The sequence below is a fragment of the Tamandua tetradactyla genome, chromosome 6 (genome assembly GCF_023851605.1).
Source record: "Tamandua tetradactyla isolate mTamTet1 chromosome 6, mTamTet1.pri, whole genome shotgun sequence".
Classification (NCBI taxonomy): Eukaryota; Metazoa; Chordata; class Mammalia; order Pilosa; family Myrmecophagidae; genus Tamandua; species Tamandua tetradactyla.
This window is the reverse complement of record NC_135332.1, coordinates 18,210,406-18,227,185: the sequence shown is the minus strand read 5'-3', so window position 1 is coordinate 18,227,185 and position 16,780 is coordinate 18,210,406. Positions and strand designations below refer to the sequence as shown.

Genomic DNA, 16,780 nt, shown 5'->3' with positions numbered 1-16,780 from the left:
GTTTCCCTTGCAGTGCTTTATTTACTCGCCAGGATGCAGGGCGCACGGCGGACGGCCACAGGGAGTCACGAGGCCACTAGAAAACACAGACGGGCCCCGACCCAGTCCCGGAGGGCCAAGCTCCGAAGTCTCTGCGCACCGTAAACTCAGAAGGGGGAGGGGCCGCAGCCAGCAGGACCCCCCTTCCCCTCCCCCGCCCCGCTGCACAACCCGACTCTGGGGGGCGGATGCCGTCTCCAGGCCTCGAGGGGGGCCACGGTGCGCCCCACGCGGGACCCCGGCCCCGGCCCCGAAACTGCTGCGGGGGAGGGAACGGCGTTTCAGCGAGCAGGACGCGGCCGCCCCCTCGGCCCCAGGCGGGCAACTAACTTTGCTCCCGGCCGCAGGGCCGGAGGGGCCCGGAAGCCGACCGAGGGCGAGGGAGGGGCCGAGCGCGTTCCGAGAGTGAAACTGCGCGCCCCGGGGCAGTTCCGAGGAAGCCTAGCGAGGCGCCGCGGAGGGTGTTGTTGCTCGGCAAACCCAAACAACAATAAAAGGAAGGAAACCCGGGCGGCTGCGCGCAGGGCCGGTGCGGGGTCCGGGGAAGGCGCGCGGTACCCCGGGCCCCCCTGGCCGGGCTCTGCGGGGGCGACGCGGACGCGGGGCCCGAGGTGCCTCCCCGGGGTACCGCCGCTCCCCCTCCGCGCACCCCCGCCTGGTGCCCGGCCTGCCCGTGTGTGGGGGGAGTCCGGCCGGGGGCGCCCGCAATCGCCGCCGCTGGGCGGGCACCCACCTTCAAAGTCGGAGATGATCCCGTCCAGCTGCGCATTGACCGCGGGGTCGGACATGGTGGCGGGCGGGCGCGCGCGGAGGGTGGTGGCGAGGAGGGGCCCCCGGCCGGAGCCGGGCCCTGCGCGCTGGCTGGGGCGCGGCGCCCGCGATCCCGCCGTGCAGAGCTCGCCGCCCGAGCCCCTCGGCCCCCGGGATCGGCCGAATGAATGGGGGAGGAGGGCGGGCGCCGGCCCCTCCCCTGCTCCCTCCTCCCCTGCCCGCCCCCGCCCCCCGGGCGGATCAGGTTCCCGCACCCGCGGCCCGGCCTCCCCGCCTCGCACTGGCTGCTCCGCCCGCCTGTCAAGGCCCGGCGCGCTGGGGCCGGGGGGCTGGGGCGCGGGCGGCCGCGGGGGAACCCGCAGAATCCAGGGCACCCGACCCGGGCGGCCCCCTCCCCTCCCGGGCCCGGCCCGGACGCCCTGCTGCGGCCAGATGTGGGCGGATGTGGAGGCCGGGCCCCAGCGCGGGGGCGGGGCCGAGCGGGGAAGAGATTCCTGCCTTAACCCCGGGGCGCGGGGCTGCTTGGGCGGGTGGCTTGATTTACATTCCCCCCCCCCGCCCCCCCATAAAGTTCACCGCCGCCGCCCCTCGCGCGCTGAGCGCCTCGCCAGGGTTAAGCGGCGGCGCGCTGGGCTCTGGGTCCGCGTGGGTCCGCTCCGGGGCGGAGGGCCACCGGGAACACCCCCCGGCCTCCCCACCCTCCCACCCTGGCGTGGCCACCGCGCCCTCTGGGGTGGGCGTCGGGCAGGGATGGAGCGCCTCTACCAGAGTACTCCCCCTCATAATGAGGAGTGGGCAGAGGCTGAACCGCAGCGCCCACCAGGAAGGAGCAGAACATTCATGATATTTACAGAAAGGATTTGGCAAATGGGCAGAAGGGGATCTACGCCAGGGGCTCCCCCCTTCCATCGGGCCCTGCCTGACCCCGGCAGCTAAAGGAAGAGAGGGTATAGAATTCTATGGTTTCCATATTTTCGTCTGAGCAGTCCTCTCTTCGCTTCCCCTTTCCTTCTGGACAAACCGCCCTTAACCTGGACTACCCAGGACGCAGGCAGGGACCCGGGACGAAACAGTGGATTCGACGCAAAACTTAGAACAGGCCATTGCCAGTCCCCAGGAAGGGCTCTCCCCTCCTGGCACCTAAACAGACGGGGTGCTCCTCCCCTAACTCCTTAGGAAGGAGCACCCCACAGAGGCTGACTGCGCAGGTCTGGGCAGAGCCCAGGAACCTGCATTTTTATAAGTCCCCTCTCCCCATATACACACAAGGCTGAGCAGGTGGGCTCCACTCTGGGAGGCACTGCAGCACACACGTTCCTGGCCTCCTGCCTGCAACAGCTCCCGCCTCTTCTCCCCTGCGGCCCCCCCATAACCTTAGATCCAGAGTCTCTGCCTTCTGCCCAAGTCAGGGGGTCTGGGTGAGAATTCATGATGGCTAACACCCCTGAGCTGGGGGGGCAACTCTGCAATCCTGAACCCTGTGAGGGTGGCATGGGAGTGCCCCTGAGCTCAGCCTGGGTCCTCGGGGTTGGTCAGTGCCACTCCTGTCCCTGCACCCCCAATTCTGAAAGCTCCCACATGTGCAGGGGACTCAGAGCAGCCTGCCATAGTGAGAGGTGCCACCGGTCACCCAGACCTCCCACGGAGAACGTCCGAGGTTTGGTGGGCTTCGGGTAGATGAATTCTACTTCCTTCTTAGGAAAAGCGGTCGCTCCCTTGCTCGTGCTTCAGATATTTTGCACTATTTTCAACTGAGGGAGTTTGTGGGCATGGGAGCTGCAAAACCACAGACATCTCTGTTGGGTGCACACCCTCATCTGCCCGGGAGCCTGGGTCTCGAAATGGGCACCCTGATGGCCTCTGTGCAAAGCCCAGAGCATTTCTCCTCTGAAAACAGCACCTGGGTCTGTGGGATAGCCCAGCCCCTTCTGGGCCACCTGTCCATCCTGCATTTGGGGGCCCGGGGAGCCAGCCGTGGTCCCCTGCCCTAAGAAGCTCAGCCTAACAGCCCAGACCTCCTGAGAAGGTGCCGGCCCCGGGGGTGGCATCCAACGGGGCTGCAGCATTATTCTCCAGTGTTTTTATAAAAAGCACCTGGCAAGTGGAGACCCACCCATGCAATTGTTGTCGGGGAAAGCTGGCCCGGACTCCCACCAGATCAGTACAGGGTCACTGTATTGTGCATTCTCTGTCTCCATTCACACTGGATCTAAACAGACTCGCACTTATTTCCTCGGGGAGCCCAGCCAGGGTGCACGCCTCGCCGAGATGCTCACCCCTGGGAACCCAGGGGACAATGGCAGGAGTGAGCCCAACTCCTCGGCCAGGAACCGCCCAGTGCTGGCACGACGGTGCTCCCAAGGCCGGCCAGGCCTCAGGCCCCAAGTCACCTCGGCACATGCTGCCTGGCCTAGAAACCCTCAGGTAAGGAGATCCCCCAGGCTCCCTCCGGAAACCCAGCCAGGGCTTGGTCACACTCCCGGCCAGGCTGGTCCTTGTAGCTAACCAACAGCATTGATTTCCTCTTTCTTGCTTTTTTTTTATCCTGCCCTCGGAGGAGATGGGAAACAGCTGGGCACCGCCCTTCAAGCACTAATTACTTTCTCCATGCTCCGGGACAAGCAGTTGGTCCTTGGCCTTCTCTTTCTCCACTGCAATCATCCTTCCCAGGCTTTAATCATTCCTGGGCTCTCCATCAGTCACTTCACTAACTGTCAATCCGGGGTTTGAATAAGGGCCTGACCGGTATAGGGCAGCAAAGGATCTCCCCGACACCTTTTCCCAGGCCTCGAGCAGCCAAGGCGGGCGGCCTGGGCAAAAAGTCCAGGCAGAGGCTCTGAGCAGATGGAATCAGAGGCAGCCTCAGCATGCGGGGGTCAAGGTCGGCCATAGGCAGGCCAAGGGCGGAGGTGGGACCTCACAGGTCCACCCCAAGACCTTAAGTCCCGATGGGAACCATTTCCATGGGGGAGGCTTCATCTCCCCAAGATGTCCAATAAGATGCAAACCCGTTGTGGGAAACATTCACTGCCTGGAACGTCTGGGGGATGAGTGGGTGTCGGAAGAGGTAGGAAAGGTGCGACCGGGGGCCCAGCTCAGGCCTTTCTGGAAATGGGGAGGAGGCGCCTGCAGGAAACCACCCGCAGGTCAAGCCCTGGTGAAGCGAGCACTGCAGACCCTGGGAAAGAGGGAAGGGAGGAAGCCGATGGCGGAAAGAGCCGTTTGGCTGCACTTCAGGACCACGACCCCGAGCTTGGAGCTCGTCCCGGACGTGGCGTGCAGTGGGAGGCTGAACCGAGGCAGAGCCCCTCAGGAGTGGGGTTGGGGGCACAGGGGCCCGGCGGCCCCTCGCCCAGCCTTTGGGTGGGCCTCTCTGTGAATGGAAGGTACTTTCTTCGCACACTGGGGGGCCCTGAGTGGTGGGGACCCTTCCGTGGTCCTGGCGCACAGTAGGTCCCTATTGGACCTTCTGCAGCTGCCCGAAGCTCCCTGGGCCACCCGCTGAGTCCCTCAAGCCTGAGCCAGGTCTTTCCCTGGCCCCCCACGTCCAAACCACCCTGGAGTTTCACCTCCAAAATGCCTGCCGACCAGTCCACTCTGACCTCCGCAAGTGTCCCCATGCCAGTACCGGCCACCCTCCACTGGGGGTCTGCTCTGGGTTCCTGCTTCACTACCAGCTGGCTAAGATTTAAAAAAAAAAAACAAAAAAACCCACTGCTTTGTAGTGTCTGCAAGGTGACATCACTGAAGGGGAAAAGGACACAGTAGCAAACCCTTCCACCTTGTTTCTGAATCCAGATACAGTAAATATCCTCCAGATACAATAAGTATCCTGTCCAGTGCAGGGACAGGAGAAAAAAGAATGTTTTAATAATGGCTGTGTTAAAGAAGATGGGATTTAACAAATGAGTATAAATGCTGAATCATTATATTGGTATTTCTTTCAGCCTCCAGTGTCTCAGAGCAGCCAGAAGGAAAAACCTAAATTGTGGAACTATAACCCATACCAGACTCTGAAGTCTGTTCTATAACTAATCGTTGTGGTGTGCTCTGAAATTTATTGCTTTTTTGTATATGTGTTGCTTTTTACAACAAAAAAGAATTAATCTACAGTTTAATAAATAAACAGACCAGACAGGAAAAAGAATAAAATAAAATAATAAAGCGAAAGTTACTTTTCTGCCCCCCTCCCAAGAAAAATAATACTTGCATTGAATAACTGGCTCACAAAAGTTCCTCTACATTTAATAGTTGGCTCTGGCAAGCAGGAAGAGGCCAGTGGGAACCGGTATGAGCCCGTCCACTGTGTCCTCTCTCTCTCCCGCCTCCCTGCAAGGCCTCTGTCCTGGCCTGCTTCCACTCCAGCAGGTTTTAAAATAGGTGAGAGATGTCAGTGCCCTGCTCTGCCCCTCCCACCGCCTCTTTCACACAGAGGACACAGTGCAAGCGGACTCCTTGGGTTGCTCAGATCAGAGGTGACCGTCCCCCTGCTCAGTCCCACAGGCTTTTCTGTTTTTCTACACTCCCTCCTGCCCCAGGACATTTGCATGTGCTGTTCTCTCTGCCAGGACAGCCTGTCTGTTCCCCCACCTTTCAGGTCAAACCACAGAGGCCTGGCTCTGCCTCCCCCCAGGAGCCGGGAGCCCGCAGCCGCCTCCAGGCATGTCACAGCAGCTCCTCCCTGAGCACCCAGTAAATCCCGCGGAATGTTTGGTTTCTGCCCCGGGACAGCAAGGTCAGCGCCGCTCCCAAGGGGAATGGGTCCAAAGGGGCGGAGAGGACTCTCAGAACTCACTGGGACTCCTGGGACTCCTGGCCTGCCTGCCAGCCTCAGCTGCATTCAGGATCAGAGGTAGGACGCTGGCTGCGCCCCGGCCCCCCGGCCCCCACTCCCGGGGACAGCAGCAGCGACTGCATTTCAGACCCCTATATCCTATGGAGGCTGCTGGATTTTGAATCTTCCCATGCCGCGTCTGTGGGTCCAGCTGACATTTAATCGGTGTGTAGGCCGCAAAACCCCATTGCGCCATCTGCCACGCTGCTTAAATGCAACCATAAGGCTTCACTTCAAAGGCAAAGGGCGTCTTCTCAGCACATGATTAATCTGTTTCCCCAAACTTCCCGGTTATCACCCCAGCCCGCTTTGTTCAGCAGATTTACAGCAAACCCTGGCCACATCAGCCCGGCCCTTATCGCCGAGGCAGGCGACTTTTTAAACAAAGTATGACTCTTCTGAATTCATGCTTTCAAGGCCCAGCAAACCCTCCGCTCTCCGGGGCTCCCGTCTTCCCCGCCGCCCGCCCCCCACCCCAGGCGCCGATGACAAGGCTGGGGCGGAGTGAGCTTGGAGAGCCCCTGAGACCCAGCGGCCTCTCTGCCCCCTTTCAGTTCCCTGGTCCCTGGGTTTGCTGAAACGAAACCCTATGGCAGGGGTGGGGCTCCCAGCTGCAAGGGTGACGGGGCCAGGGGATTGAGGACCCTCCAAAGGTGGGCCCTCGCCAACGAGCCTGGCCGTGCTCCAGCTTCCCATCAGCCAGTTCAGATGCCGGCAACGCCCCCACAGCCCCCCCCCCGTGAGTTATCACCCAGATTCAAGGGGAGAGGAGGGGACGCCTCTTTCAATGGCTCATGCTTTCTTCCTAGTTGATCCCTCTGTACACAGGCTCCCCACTTTCTGTCCTACCCTGCTCCCCACCCCCAAGGGGGGATGTTAAAATGGGCTAAATCCCCAACCTCCTACAACCACCTAAAGTTGGAGGTACAGAGATGGGGTGGGGGATGGGCAGTACCCCATTCTGCAGCACCTACAAAGCCGCTGGGGCCCTTCCAGAGGGGCCTGGCAGGGGTGGCAGGCCCGGTGCACTCCAGCCTCAGAGCACGAGTGACCAAGGCCCAGGGCTGGCCTGTGTCACGGCTGTCCCCGCCTGCAGCACCCCGCCCCCACCCCGAGGGCTGCCGGGAAACCTGACTGCGCAGTGGGCTGGCGGGATAGGCTGTCGCAGGAGCCCCTTGCGCCCTGGCCTCTCTGCCACCCTCTGCAGCCTGGCACCCACTCGCCTGGGTCTGAGGCCAGAGGCGTCTCTTGCTGCCGCAGTGTGGGGAGCAGGGCTGAGTCACCAGGCTGCCCCAGTTCCACGTCAGCGGGAACAACAGGGATCCAAGGAGAGAAGAAAGGGAAGCGCAGGCCGCTGCGGCCGGGCTTATTTTTGAAGTCACCACAGTGATGGCCGAGGTGACTTTGTCCCCAGGGAGCTCCCCTCCCCGCCTGCCCTCTGTGGACACCAGCCACATGCCCTAGCATTGTCCCTGCACACCGCCTCGAGACAGACCCAGCCAGGGGGGAAGGAAAGAGGGCTAGGGGTCGGCCAACATGGTGAGGGCTGGTCAGGTGGGGAAGGCCGGACACAGGGACCCTGCCTCCCTCCCTCCTCCGCCCCTCCCCCTCTCCAAAGGGACTGCACAGCTTACCCCACCATCCACAACCCCTGCGTGGTCCCTCATTGATCCTTCCCCCGAAATGGCCATCCACCCTCCTCTTGTATACCTCTAGTGACGGGAAGCTCAGTACCTACCATATATCTCAATCTTTGGCCAGCTTGGGCTGTTTGAAAAAGACACAGAGGATTAAAGCTGGCCTGACTGCAGCCTCCACCCATGGGAGAATGTACCCGCTTTACCATTCTCCAGGATAGGAAGTGGGGAGAAGGTGCAGAGCTCTGAGTCAGGGCAGCTCTCTCAGGAGGGCTGGGTTTTGGGACACCAGCCCCCTCCGTTTTGAGAAGGGGACTGACCGAGTCCCTCAGTGTCCACAGCGTTGACCTGGCCCCTGGCACGGGCTGGGGGAGGGGACACCGGGCAATCGTCTCCCGCAGGCCCAGCAGAGAGGACCCTCAGCGGGCAGGCAGGAACTGCTGACTGCGGGACTCCTAGAGCAGAGAACGCGACAGGGAAGGGAGAGACTGTGTCGTCAATCAGTCACCATGAGGAAATGTTTCCAGAAACCAGCCCGAGAAGCCTGTGGCTGCAAAACCGAAGACTTTTCCCAGAAGTAGGAGACTGAGAAGGGGTGGGTCTCCCCGGCACCCCTGGCTCTGCTCTCCTATGACCCCATGACCCCTGGATGCCGTAGAACTTTCCCCAAGAGGGCAAATCCAGGGCGAGAAGGAGAAGGGAAATGCCCGAGTGGACTCGGGCCACCTCCTCTCCAGGTTCCAAGGACGCCAAAAGGGAAGCTGCAGGTCATGAAGGGAGGAATTCTGGCCTGGGGGGCCCCAAGGCCCTGGCTACTCCCTCCTCTCCCCCTCCTTGCTTCCATGACCATCTCTGGCCACCTCTCCGCTGAGGGATGGAGAAGAAAGAGGAGCCATTCAGCGCTGCCAGCCCCACTCAGAAGTGGCCCCATCCGCCGTCTGTGGGAAGGGGCCAGCATGCATGCATAGGGAGTCCCCCCTTGGGCTGGGCTTTTCCACCCAGTTCCCATCCTGCCAGTTTTGGGGGAGGATCTATGCCCCGGAAGGGGGTGGCTGCCGGGCCATCGGCACCTGAGACCCTGCCCCGGTGTCTCGTCCCAGCTTGGGGGCGGGGGGGGGGGGGCAAAGGCAGCGGGAAGGGCCGGCCCCAGTGGGGGATCTGCTGTGGTTGTCCCTGGATAACAAAATCATCCTCCCTGCCCCAGGAAGCGTGGCCGGAGCCCAGCCGGTCGCCCAGTCGCCCTAAAGGGACCATTTGTCCCTGGTGTGAAGTGACCCTGGGATGTAATGGCTTTGCTATGAGCAAACCATAAGGGCCGCATGCCCTGCCCCCAGCTGCCCCATGCGTGAGTCACCCTGGGGATGACTCGGCCGCAGCCCAGGACCCTGGCCAGGGCTTTGCCAGTGCCGGCCAGGGTGGGGGAGGCGGGGAGGACCGAGCACAAAGGACAACCACCGCGGCCCCAGGCCAGAGACCCAGAACCCCGTTCCCCGAAGGGTCCACGACAGGGGAGCCCTGCAGCGAGCCAGAGACCCCCCAAGGCCACTGCTTGGTCCTCGAAACCTGGGGGCACAGGGCAGCTGCAACCCCCCCACACACAAGCAGAGAGCTGGAAGCGAGGACGAGTAAAGAAACCGGGTGGGGGGGGGGCAAGAAAGAGGCGCCTGAGGCCTGGGGGAGCCAATTAACCACCTTCCTGGCTGTGGGGGGACAGCCCTGGGACACAAGCCGGCCGCAGGTGTTTTGTGTGCTTGTTGTTTGTTAATCACAAATGCTCCGTTTCTTTATCTCCCCCGTGGCACCAGATGCCAAGGAGGCAGTTCTCAGTGGGCTCCCCCCACCCTGACCTCCTTCCCAGGGCTTTGGCTCCTCCCAGCATGGACCCCAAGCTGATGGAGGAGGGATCTGTGCCCTGCCACTCTCCTGCCTCCAGGCCTGGACAGCCCCCTATGCATGTGCAAAGTCAGGGTGGGGGCTGGCAGGCCCACGAGGCCCCTCCCTGCCCAGCGGCCTGCCCCCATGCTGCCTGCCCCTGCCCTTGTGGGCGCTGTCGGCTCCTGCCAGCTGCTCAGGGCTGGCGGGCACGGCCTCCAGGACTCCCGCCTCTGGGCCTGCCTCCCTTTGTGCGCTTGCCTGGTTCGTTTGCAAGGCTTCTCCAGTCTCAGCCCAGGGGCTGCTTCTTCCAGGCAGCCTTCCTGGCCCCATGGGTGGAGGTACTTTCCTCTGGGCCCTCCTCGGGTTTTCCCCAGCCCCGGGGCAGCCTCTGAGTCAGGCCCAGCTGCCCGCCGGGTGTCCGGGAGGCTCTCCAGGAACGTAGGGTGGGGGATGGGGTGGGTCTGGCTGGAACTGGAAGCCCTCTGCAGTGGGAAGGGTTCTGCAAACACTCGGTGGCCTCCGCGCCTCAGACGAGGGTGCACGGGTGAGCGCCACCCAGGCTCAACTCTCCATTGCCCCCACCCCTCACCTTCCTCCTTCGGATCAGGAGCAGTGAACCAGCTCGGGGGAAGGATGCGTCCTCTCGCTGCACCCAGATGGCTGCTCTAGCACCCTTCCCCGGCATTCCTGCAGGCCAGATGGGCCAATTCCCAGCCCAGCCGTTCAGCAGGGAGAAATTTCTCACCTTCAGGAGCTGGGTGGGGACATTCCAGAAGGGGCCACGTCAACGCTGGTCAAAGGGGCTGCCGAGTCCAGGTCCCTGTGGCTTGTCCCAGCCCCTGGGCCGCAGACCTGACCCACGCTGCCGCCCCTGCCCAGATGAGCACACACCTGGGGGTGCGGAGCCCAAAAGGAGGGCTGGGCAGGGGCCTCTGCCTGGTGAGCTGAAGCCACGCCCGCACAAGCTGGACAAACTTGTCCACCCAGGCCAGCTGCAGTTTTTTACTGGGGCCAACGAGGGGCGCAACAAGCCCTCAGCCATCCCCTGCCGCTGGAGGGGACCCTCCATGGGCCATGGGTGGGGTGGCTTCAAGGCCGGCAGGGGCTGCCAGGCCCAGCGAGGGACAGGTTTGACCCCTGGGTTATAAGCGATCGAGAACACTGACGGAGCCCCTGGTTTTGTCCAGGGGGGACCTAAACCTCAGAACCCCTGTCCCCTTCCTGCAGACGTACGCCACTTGCCCCCCCTCGATATCTAGTCCCCACACCCACCCTCTCACCCCACCTGCCAGTGAGCACACGACAGCCACCATCGTCACCTGTGAGCTGCCCAGATCCACCCCAGCATCCCCCCATCCTTGGTTCTGGGCAGCAGAAGCTGACACCCAGAAGGGGAACCCCGAGATGAAGCAGGGGCGGCTCTGTGCAAGTGTGGGCACCCATTAAGGCAAAATCCGGCATCACGCCTTTCCGGAAGGTTCCCATTGAGAAAGGATGAAGGAAAGACAGAAGGCTGCACCCAGAACCGAGGTGCGGCATGCTGGTAGATGTTTCTCTCCCAGCCCTGGGGGGAGGGAAGCCCCCGCAATTCCCGTGGCCCCTGCCGGACCCCCAGCCCCTCCTCCTGCCTCCAGCCCTGGGGAGGTGAAGCATCTAGAACGGCCCTCGCCCCCCGAAGCAGCTCGGCAGGCCCACCCAACCGCGGCCCACTGGGGCGGCAGAGCGCGCACCGAGTCTGCCTGCTGCCCCGAGGAAAGGGCTCCAGGGCCCGGCGACCCACCGGCGACCTCAGCCCTGGGCTCGGACTGTGGGCCGGGGGCCCCGATGCCAAGATTCTGCTACTCCTGCCCGGGGGCGCTTTTCACCTATGCACGCAAAGGGGCTGCGGCCCAGGCCCTCGGAGCTGCCCCAGCTTCGGCCTCTGTAGGGACACGAGGTTGGGGGGCACGTGCGGCCTCAGGCCCTGGCCTTGAGGGAAAAGGGCTGTCCCCTCCCGCCAGCCTCTTCCCACTGGCTGGCGGGGTCGGGGCGCAAGGTGCGAGGGGGAGGGTCGGGGCGCAGGGACTAGGAGCGGGTCTCAGCTCACCAGAAGCACAAAGTGGGAAGCGGTGGGAAGAGGTGGCTCTGCGCCAAGCTGTGGATATTGGCTATGAAGTTGAAGAGGAAAGGACATCTGTCTCGCTCAAGCTTAGCTTTGGGTGCTGCGGCCCAGGGGTCCGGATTTGCTCCGTGTGTGCCCCCGTCCTGCCAGCCTGGGCTCCTGGGGGCAGGGCAGGAACTGGCCTTTACGACCAAGCCCCCACCCCCAGCGGGTCTGGCCCAATGAATGCAGTTAAAGCAAAATGAACAGTCTGGTTCGCCAAAGGTTCCTTTTATTTGTTTTGGGATTTGATTCGGGGAAATGAAGGCCAGAGCTTAATCGAGGATAAAGACTCGCCTAAGGCACAGGGGACACCCAGCCAGGACAAGCCGAGCCCCGGGACTGGCCGGGGCAGTCAGGAGAGAAGGCTCCAGGGAGGTCACAGCGGGGGACAGCCGGGCGGGTGCCGGGGAGAAGAGACTCGTGGCCTCGGAACCTGAGCGCGCCCTGGCACAGCGGTGGGCAGGGGCTAGGGCAGGCCCGGCGGGGGTCCCGGGCATGTCACTGCACCCCCTGACCAGCCCGGACACTGGGAATGCTAAGGCTCAGCAATGACAGCGTGGGAAGCACCCCGTGGGCGCGGCTGGGTGGCAGCGCTGACTCCTGTAACGTGTCCTTTGAACCCCCGCGATCTCCAGGGGTGAGAACTGGACCTAGAGAGGCAAGACGGTCTGCCAGAGGTGCACCGCCGGCTGAGACAGAGCCAGGATTAGAACTCGGGGTCCCCACCCATCGCGCGGCCCTTGCTGGAGAAGTCCTGGGTGAGACTTAGGAGTGGGGTGGCGTGAAACTGCGCAAGCGCAACTGGGACCTCTGGCAGCAACTCCTGACTACAATTTTGAAATGTGCCGAGATGGGAAAATGAGACAGACGCACGGACGGAGGGAGGGGAGGACAGAGGGACAGCTGGGGCCCCACGGAGCGTAGTTTCGGAGGTAGGTATATGTGTGCTCATGGAAAATTTATCTTGACTTTGCTGTATGTTTGAAAATGTTCACAATAAAATGCACAGAGACAGACAGGGGAGGCAGCGGGGGCGGGGGAAGCAGAGGGGGGGCACGATGGCCGCGAGCTGCTGGAGCGGGTGGACACCCAGTACAGTGGAGCTGGAACTACAGCCCTGGCCCGTGAGGGCACGCCTGTGTTCTCCTAAGACTGCGAGAAGGATGCACTGAGCACATGCCCCTTGGCGGTGCCAAAGGCTCCAGCTTCCCGTGGCTGCTGCTGGCCTCTCCCGCCTGGACTGGAAGATTCTGCAGGTGACATGGCTGGCCCAGACCCCGGCTCTCCGTCCTGCCCTTGGTGCCCGCCCAGCGAGGGGCCCCTGGATGTCAAGCCAAAGGCCAGCCCCAGTGACCTCGCAGCCTCCTGAGCCGTAAATAGGGCCCCACGGTGCCTTCCCCATCCCACCAGCACCCATCCTGACGGCTGTCCAGTGGTCTGCAGGCCCTTCCTGGGACCGTGGCCCCTGGCGGAGAAGCTGGTCGAGGACCTCATCTGCTTGGGGCCTGGCTGCTGGGGCTACCGGGTGGGGCCACCCTGGGCCTGAGACCCTGCTCAGAGAGCCAGCAGGGAGGGGAGCCAAGGAAAGGACGTCGGATGGACCAAACTGCAGGGCTGTGGGAATGTGCACGGGTGGGGGGGTAGGGAGGGGGGGAGGGAAGGGAAGAGAGGAGGGAGAGAAACAGGAGGAGAGGAGGAGGAGAAAGAACAGAAGAGAACCAGGTGGAGGCAGGGGGCCTTCCCGCGGAGTCTGACGGGTGGGGAGGGGGCTCGTGCTCTCCCGCTGGCCCGCTGTGGGTGCAGGTTCTCAGCCCCGGCCCCGGGAACGTGACCGTTTTTGGAAATAGGGTCTTGGAAACGGGATTAGTGAGGATGCGGCCAGCTGGATGAGGAGGCCTGTATGATCTGACTGGTGTCCTTACAACAGGAGGACATTTGGACACGGAGACAGACAGACAGACAGACAGAGAGAGAAGACGGCCCCGTGAAGATGCGGCAGAGACGGGAGCGCACAGCTACAGGCCGTGGAGTGCCAAGGACACTGCGAGCACAGGAGCTGGAAGCACCCAAAGGGCCTCCCCTTGGGCCCTTACCCAGGGCCTGGAGCCCGAGAGAATGCGCTCTGCTGCTCGGAGCCGCCCAGCGTGGGTGCTTTGTCCGGGAGCGCTCAGAGGCTCAGGCGGAACCCCAGTGAATTCTCACAAGGCCCCGCGGGGCAGCTACCCTTGTACCCCCTTTCTCCAACAGGAAATGCAGATGCAGCGGGGAGCAGAGCGTGCCCAGGACCCCCATTTGAGAATGGAGTTGCGGGGATTTGACCTCCCGCCGTGCCATCCCCACATCCGTGTTCTTAGCCACCAAGACAAACAAAGCCACGTCTGACGACAGCCGAGCCAGGTCCTGCCCTGGAATCCTGCGGAGGTGAGCCCCGAGGGACCCTGCGAGTGGGCTTCGTGCCCCCGGCGGGCGCACAGTAGGACTTCCAGGTTGGATGAGTGAATGGGGCCTCCCTGAGACAGGCCTGCCCAGGCCCACCTGGGTTCCGGGGCCCAAAAGTGCCATCGGGTGCTGCCCGGCACTTACTAGGTCCGGGACCCGAAGCCCCCTCCCCTGCAGGGCAGAAACCGCACTGCCTTCCTGGCAGTTTCAGAGGCTGGTTTCCTTTGCAGGATGGAAACAGGGCCACCCCCCCACCCCCACCGACTCCTCCATTCTCTATGGTGGTCACTGCAGACGTGGCAGCGACTGCAATTGGCGGGTGGGTCTCCTGCTTGCCCGGCCCACGGGGCACACTCGGCATCTTTACATGGTTGGGCAGCACGTGACACAGACAGGGCAGTCCCCGCAGCTGGGAGCACAAGGCGAGACCACCAACATTCCAATACAGATCTCGGCAGCTGACCTTGGGGTGCTGGGGTGCTGGGGCACTCATGGCTGTCGATCCCCCGTGCTCTCTGCCAGTAATGGGCGTGAGGAGCACCAGGTGCTGCTCTGATGCCACACGCAGAGACGCCTTCCGAGGCTGGGTGAGGGGAGCTAACGGCGTCACCCCCGAGGAAGACTCTTCAACTCTCCTTCATGTGGGTAAACGCAGCAGCACCGACCCATCTGTTAAACATTTTTATTGAGCAACTACATTATCCAAATTATCAGCTTGTGGGAGATTTTGCATCTTGAGCCTTTCGTATGGCTGATGTCATAGGGAGAAGTCAGCTTTGGAGTCACACAGCCTTGGACACAAAGCCTGGCTTGGCCAGTACTTAGCTGGGCACCCTGGGCAAGTTGCTTGACGGCTCTGTGCCCAAGTCTCCGCGTCAAACAGCGGCGACCAGGCGTGGGGTGTGGGGTGCAGAGAGAGGCAGGTACCGGGAGAGAGTGGGCAAGGGGCCCCGTGACTGGGCCCCGGGCCACTTCGCCGGCAGGTATCCTCAGCCACACACCCGAGGCCCGCAGTCCCTGGGCCCATGTGGGAAACCGTCCTGCAGTTTCCCACACTGCACACACAGTGACTGAGCTGAGCTCATGGTGGAGGTAGGAAAACGGCAGCAGGGGGCTGCAGACGCCCCCCAGCAGCTTCTTCCAAAGCTTTTTAGGGAGGAGAAATGAGCTGCTTAAGTGTCACTTCCTTCCCCACAGCTGGCCGCAGAGGGCGGGGACACTCGAGGGAGTGGGTTTGAACTTGACTAGTGACCTCTGGGGGGTCAGGGCCGGGCAGGAACACCGGGGGAAATCCAGGTCCTGGGAGCTGGGTCGGGCCAGAGGGAGGAGGCTGCAGGAGGACCCCTGTAGGGAGCACCGCAGAGCAGGCTCAAGGCGAGCCCCGGCCTGCTCAGGGCCCTGGACAGAGCCAGACCCGCTTCCCATCAGAGGACGCCGCGAAGGGAGGGCAGGAGTGTGAGTGAGTGTGAACAAGGGCGGTGTGCTGGTGTGTGTGCATGCGTGGGAGGATGTACAGATGGGTGAGTGCGTGTCTGTGAGTGTGTGAGAGGCAAACAGACGGACCTGGGGCGAGTCTGCTAAGCCCTGTGCCTTGGTTTCCTGGTGCATGAAAGGGGGAGCCCAGGGCCCCTCTATGGGGGTCTCGGAAATGAAGCTGCTCAGATGTTTGTAAAGCGTCTGGGACAGCAGGGCTGGCGGGGCGCACAAGTGCTCTCTGTCTGTGAAATGAGTGAAACTAAGACACAAGTCAAGAGCTTAGGGCAGGGCCTGGCACAGCGCCAGGCCCCCGTCGGCATTGCCTTCCCAGCTTTCCATGGCGAGTCCATTCATTTGAAGGACGGGAAGGGCCGATGCTGGAGCCCTGTCCTAGGGACCCTCCACGGGGGTCTCTCAGCGCCCAGGGGTGGGGTTTCCTCTGCTTATAGCCTTCGACAGCGCCTGGGACCCATCTGACAGGGGCTTAGTGGTGACACGTGAGCTGAGGTTCTGTTTCCATAGAAACCAGGTGCCATGCGCCTTTCCATCACCATGGCAGCCAAGGAGTAGGGGAAAATGGATGGAGCCCGATCTGACCCCCTGCCCTGAGGACAAGTCTGAGTGGGGGGAGCTGAAGGTGGAGCCCCCACCCACCCCCCATAGTAGGCAGATCCCCGATAACATTACACTTCGAAATTCAAGTTCTCAAAAATTCAAGTTCTCCGACTTTTACAGCATCCCTGGGTCATTTCCACAGAGTCTCTGCTTGAATGCCTCTAGGCACAGGGAACTCATCACTTTATAAAATAGCCTGTTTCATAATCAAAGTGAAAATTGTGAGAAACAACTCTGCTTCATCAAACTCTTCTTTCTGTATCATACTAGTATCGTAATTTGGAGGAATTAAAAAAAAAAATTCTCTCCTTCTTCTACGTGACAACATTCCAATTCCTGGGAGACAACAGCTCCCCCCACCTCCCTGCCTCCCATCCTAGCAGCCACACCCAGCCCCGTCCCCGCTGCCTTCTCTGGCACCATGTCACACCCTCTCACTGTGCAGGTCTCTCTCTTATGGCCCCGTTTATCCACGTCCTCCTTCAGGGGTGAGCCCCGGACAGGCCTCTGCAGGTGGGGCCTGAGCGAAGGACCTCCCAGGGCCTGCCGTCCGACCCGTCGACTGGGACACCTCACCCAGGTCATGCGGCCGCTCACGGCAAGCCAGGCTCAGCAGGGGTCAGCGGGTGTCCCCACCTCTCACAGCGACAGCAGCAGCCCCCGCTGGCCCAGCACCTGCTGGGTATTCAGTCCTGGCCGCCCTCTCTGCCTTCTCCCTGCAGCGAGTTCCCTTCTCCGGCCTCCTATGATTCCATGGTGCTAGGGTGGGCCCAGGAATCTGCATTTTTAATGGGGACTGGGGGAGAATCATGTCCCCCAAAAAGATATGCTCAAGGCCTCTGTCCCAGGAACCTGCCCTTCTTTGGAATGAGGTCGTGGAAGGTGGATTAGTTCAGTGGAGGCCAAGCTGGGGCAGGGTGGGCGCAAGGCAGCAAGGCTGGTGCCCTTAGA

General features: G+C 62.3%; 1 protein-coding gene across 5 annotated transcripts in view; it reads right to left on the bottom strand.

The window, feature by feature from the left end:
* SEPTIN9 (septin 9) overlaps nucleotides 1-16,780 on the bottom strand; it is a 152,621-nt gene that overhangs the window by 94,434 nt on the left and 41,407 nt on the right. Inside the window, exon 1 of one of the 5 annotated variants that reach the window (XM_077163954.1) lies at nucleotides 773-871. The exons of the other annotated variants lie outside the window; for them this stretch is intronic. Coding sequence (XP_077020069.1) covers nucleotides 773-827 — 55 coding nt within the window. The 5' untranslated portion in view covers nucleotides 828-871. Of the gene's footprint in view, nucleotides 1-772; nucleotides 872-16,780 lie in introns of those variants that run through there. 5 annotated transcript variants of the gene reach the window in all.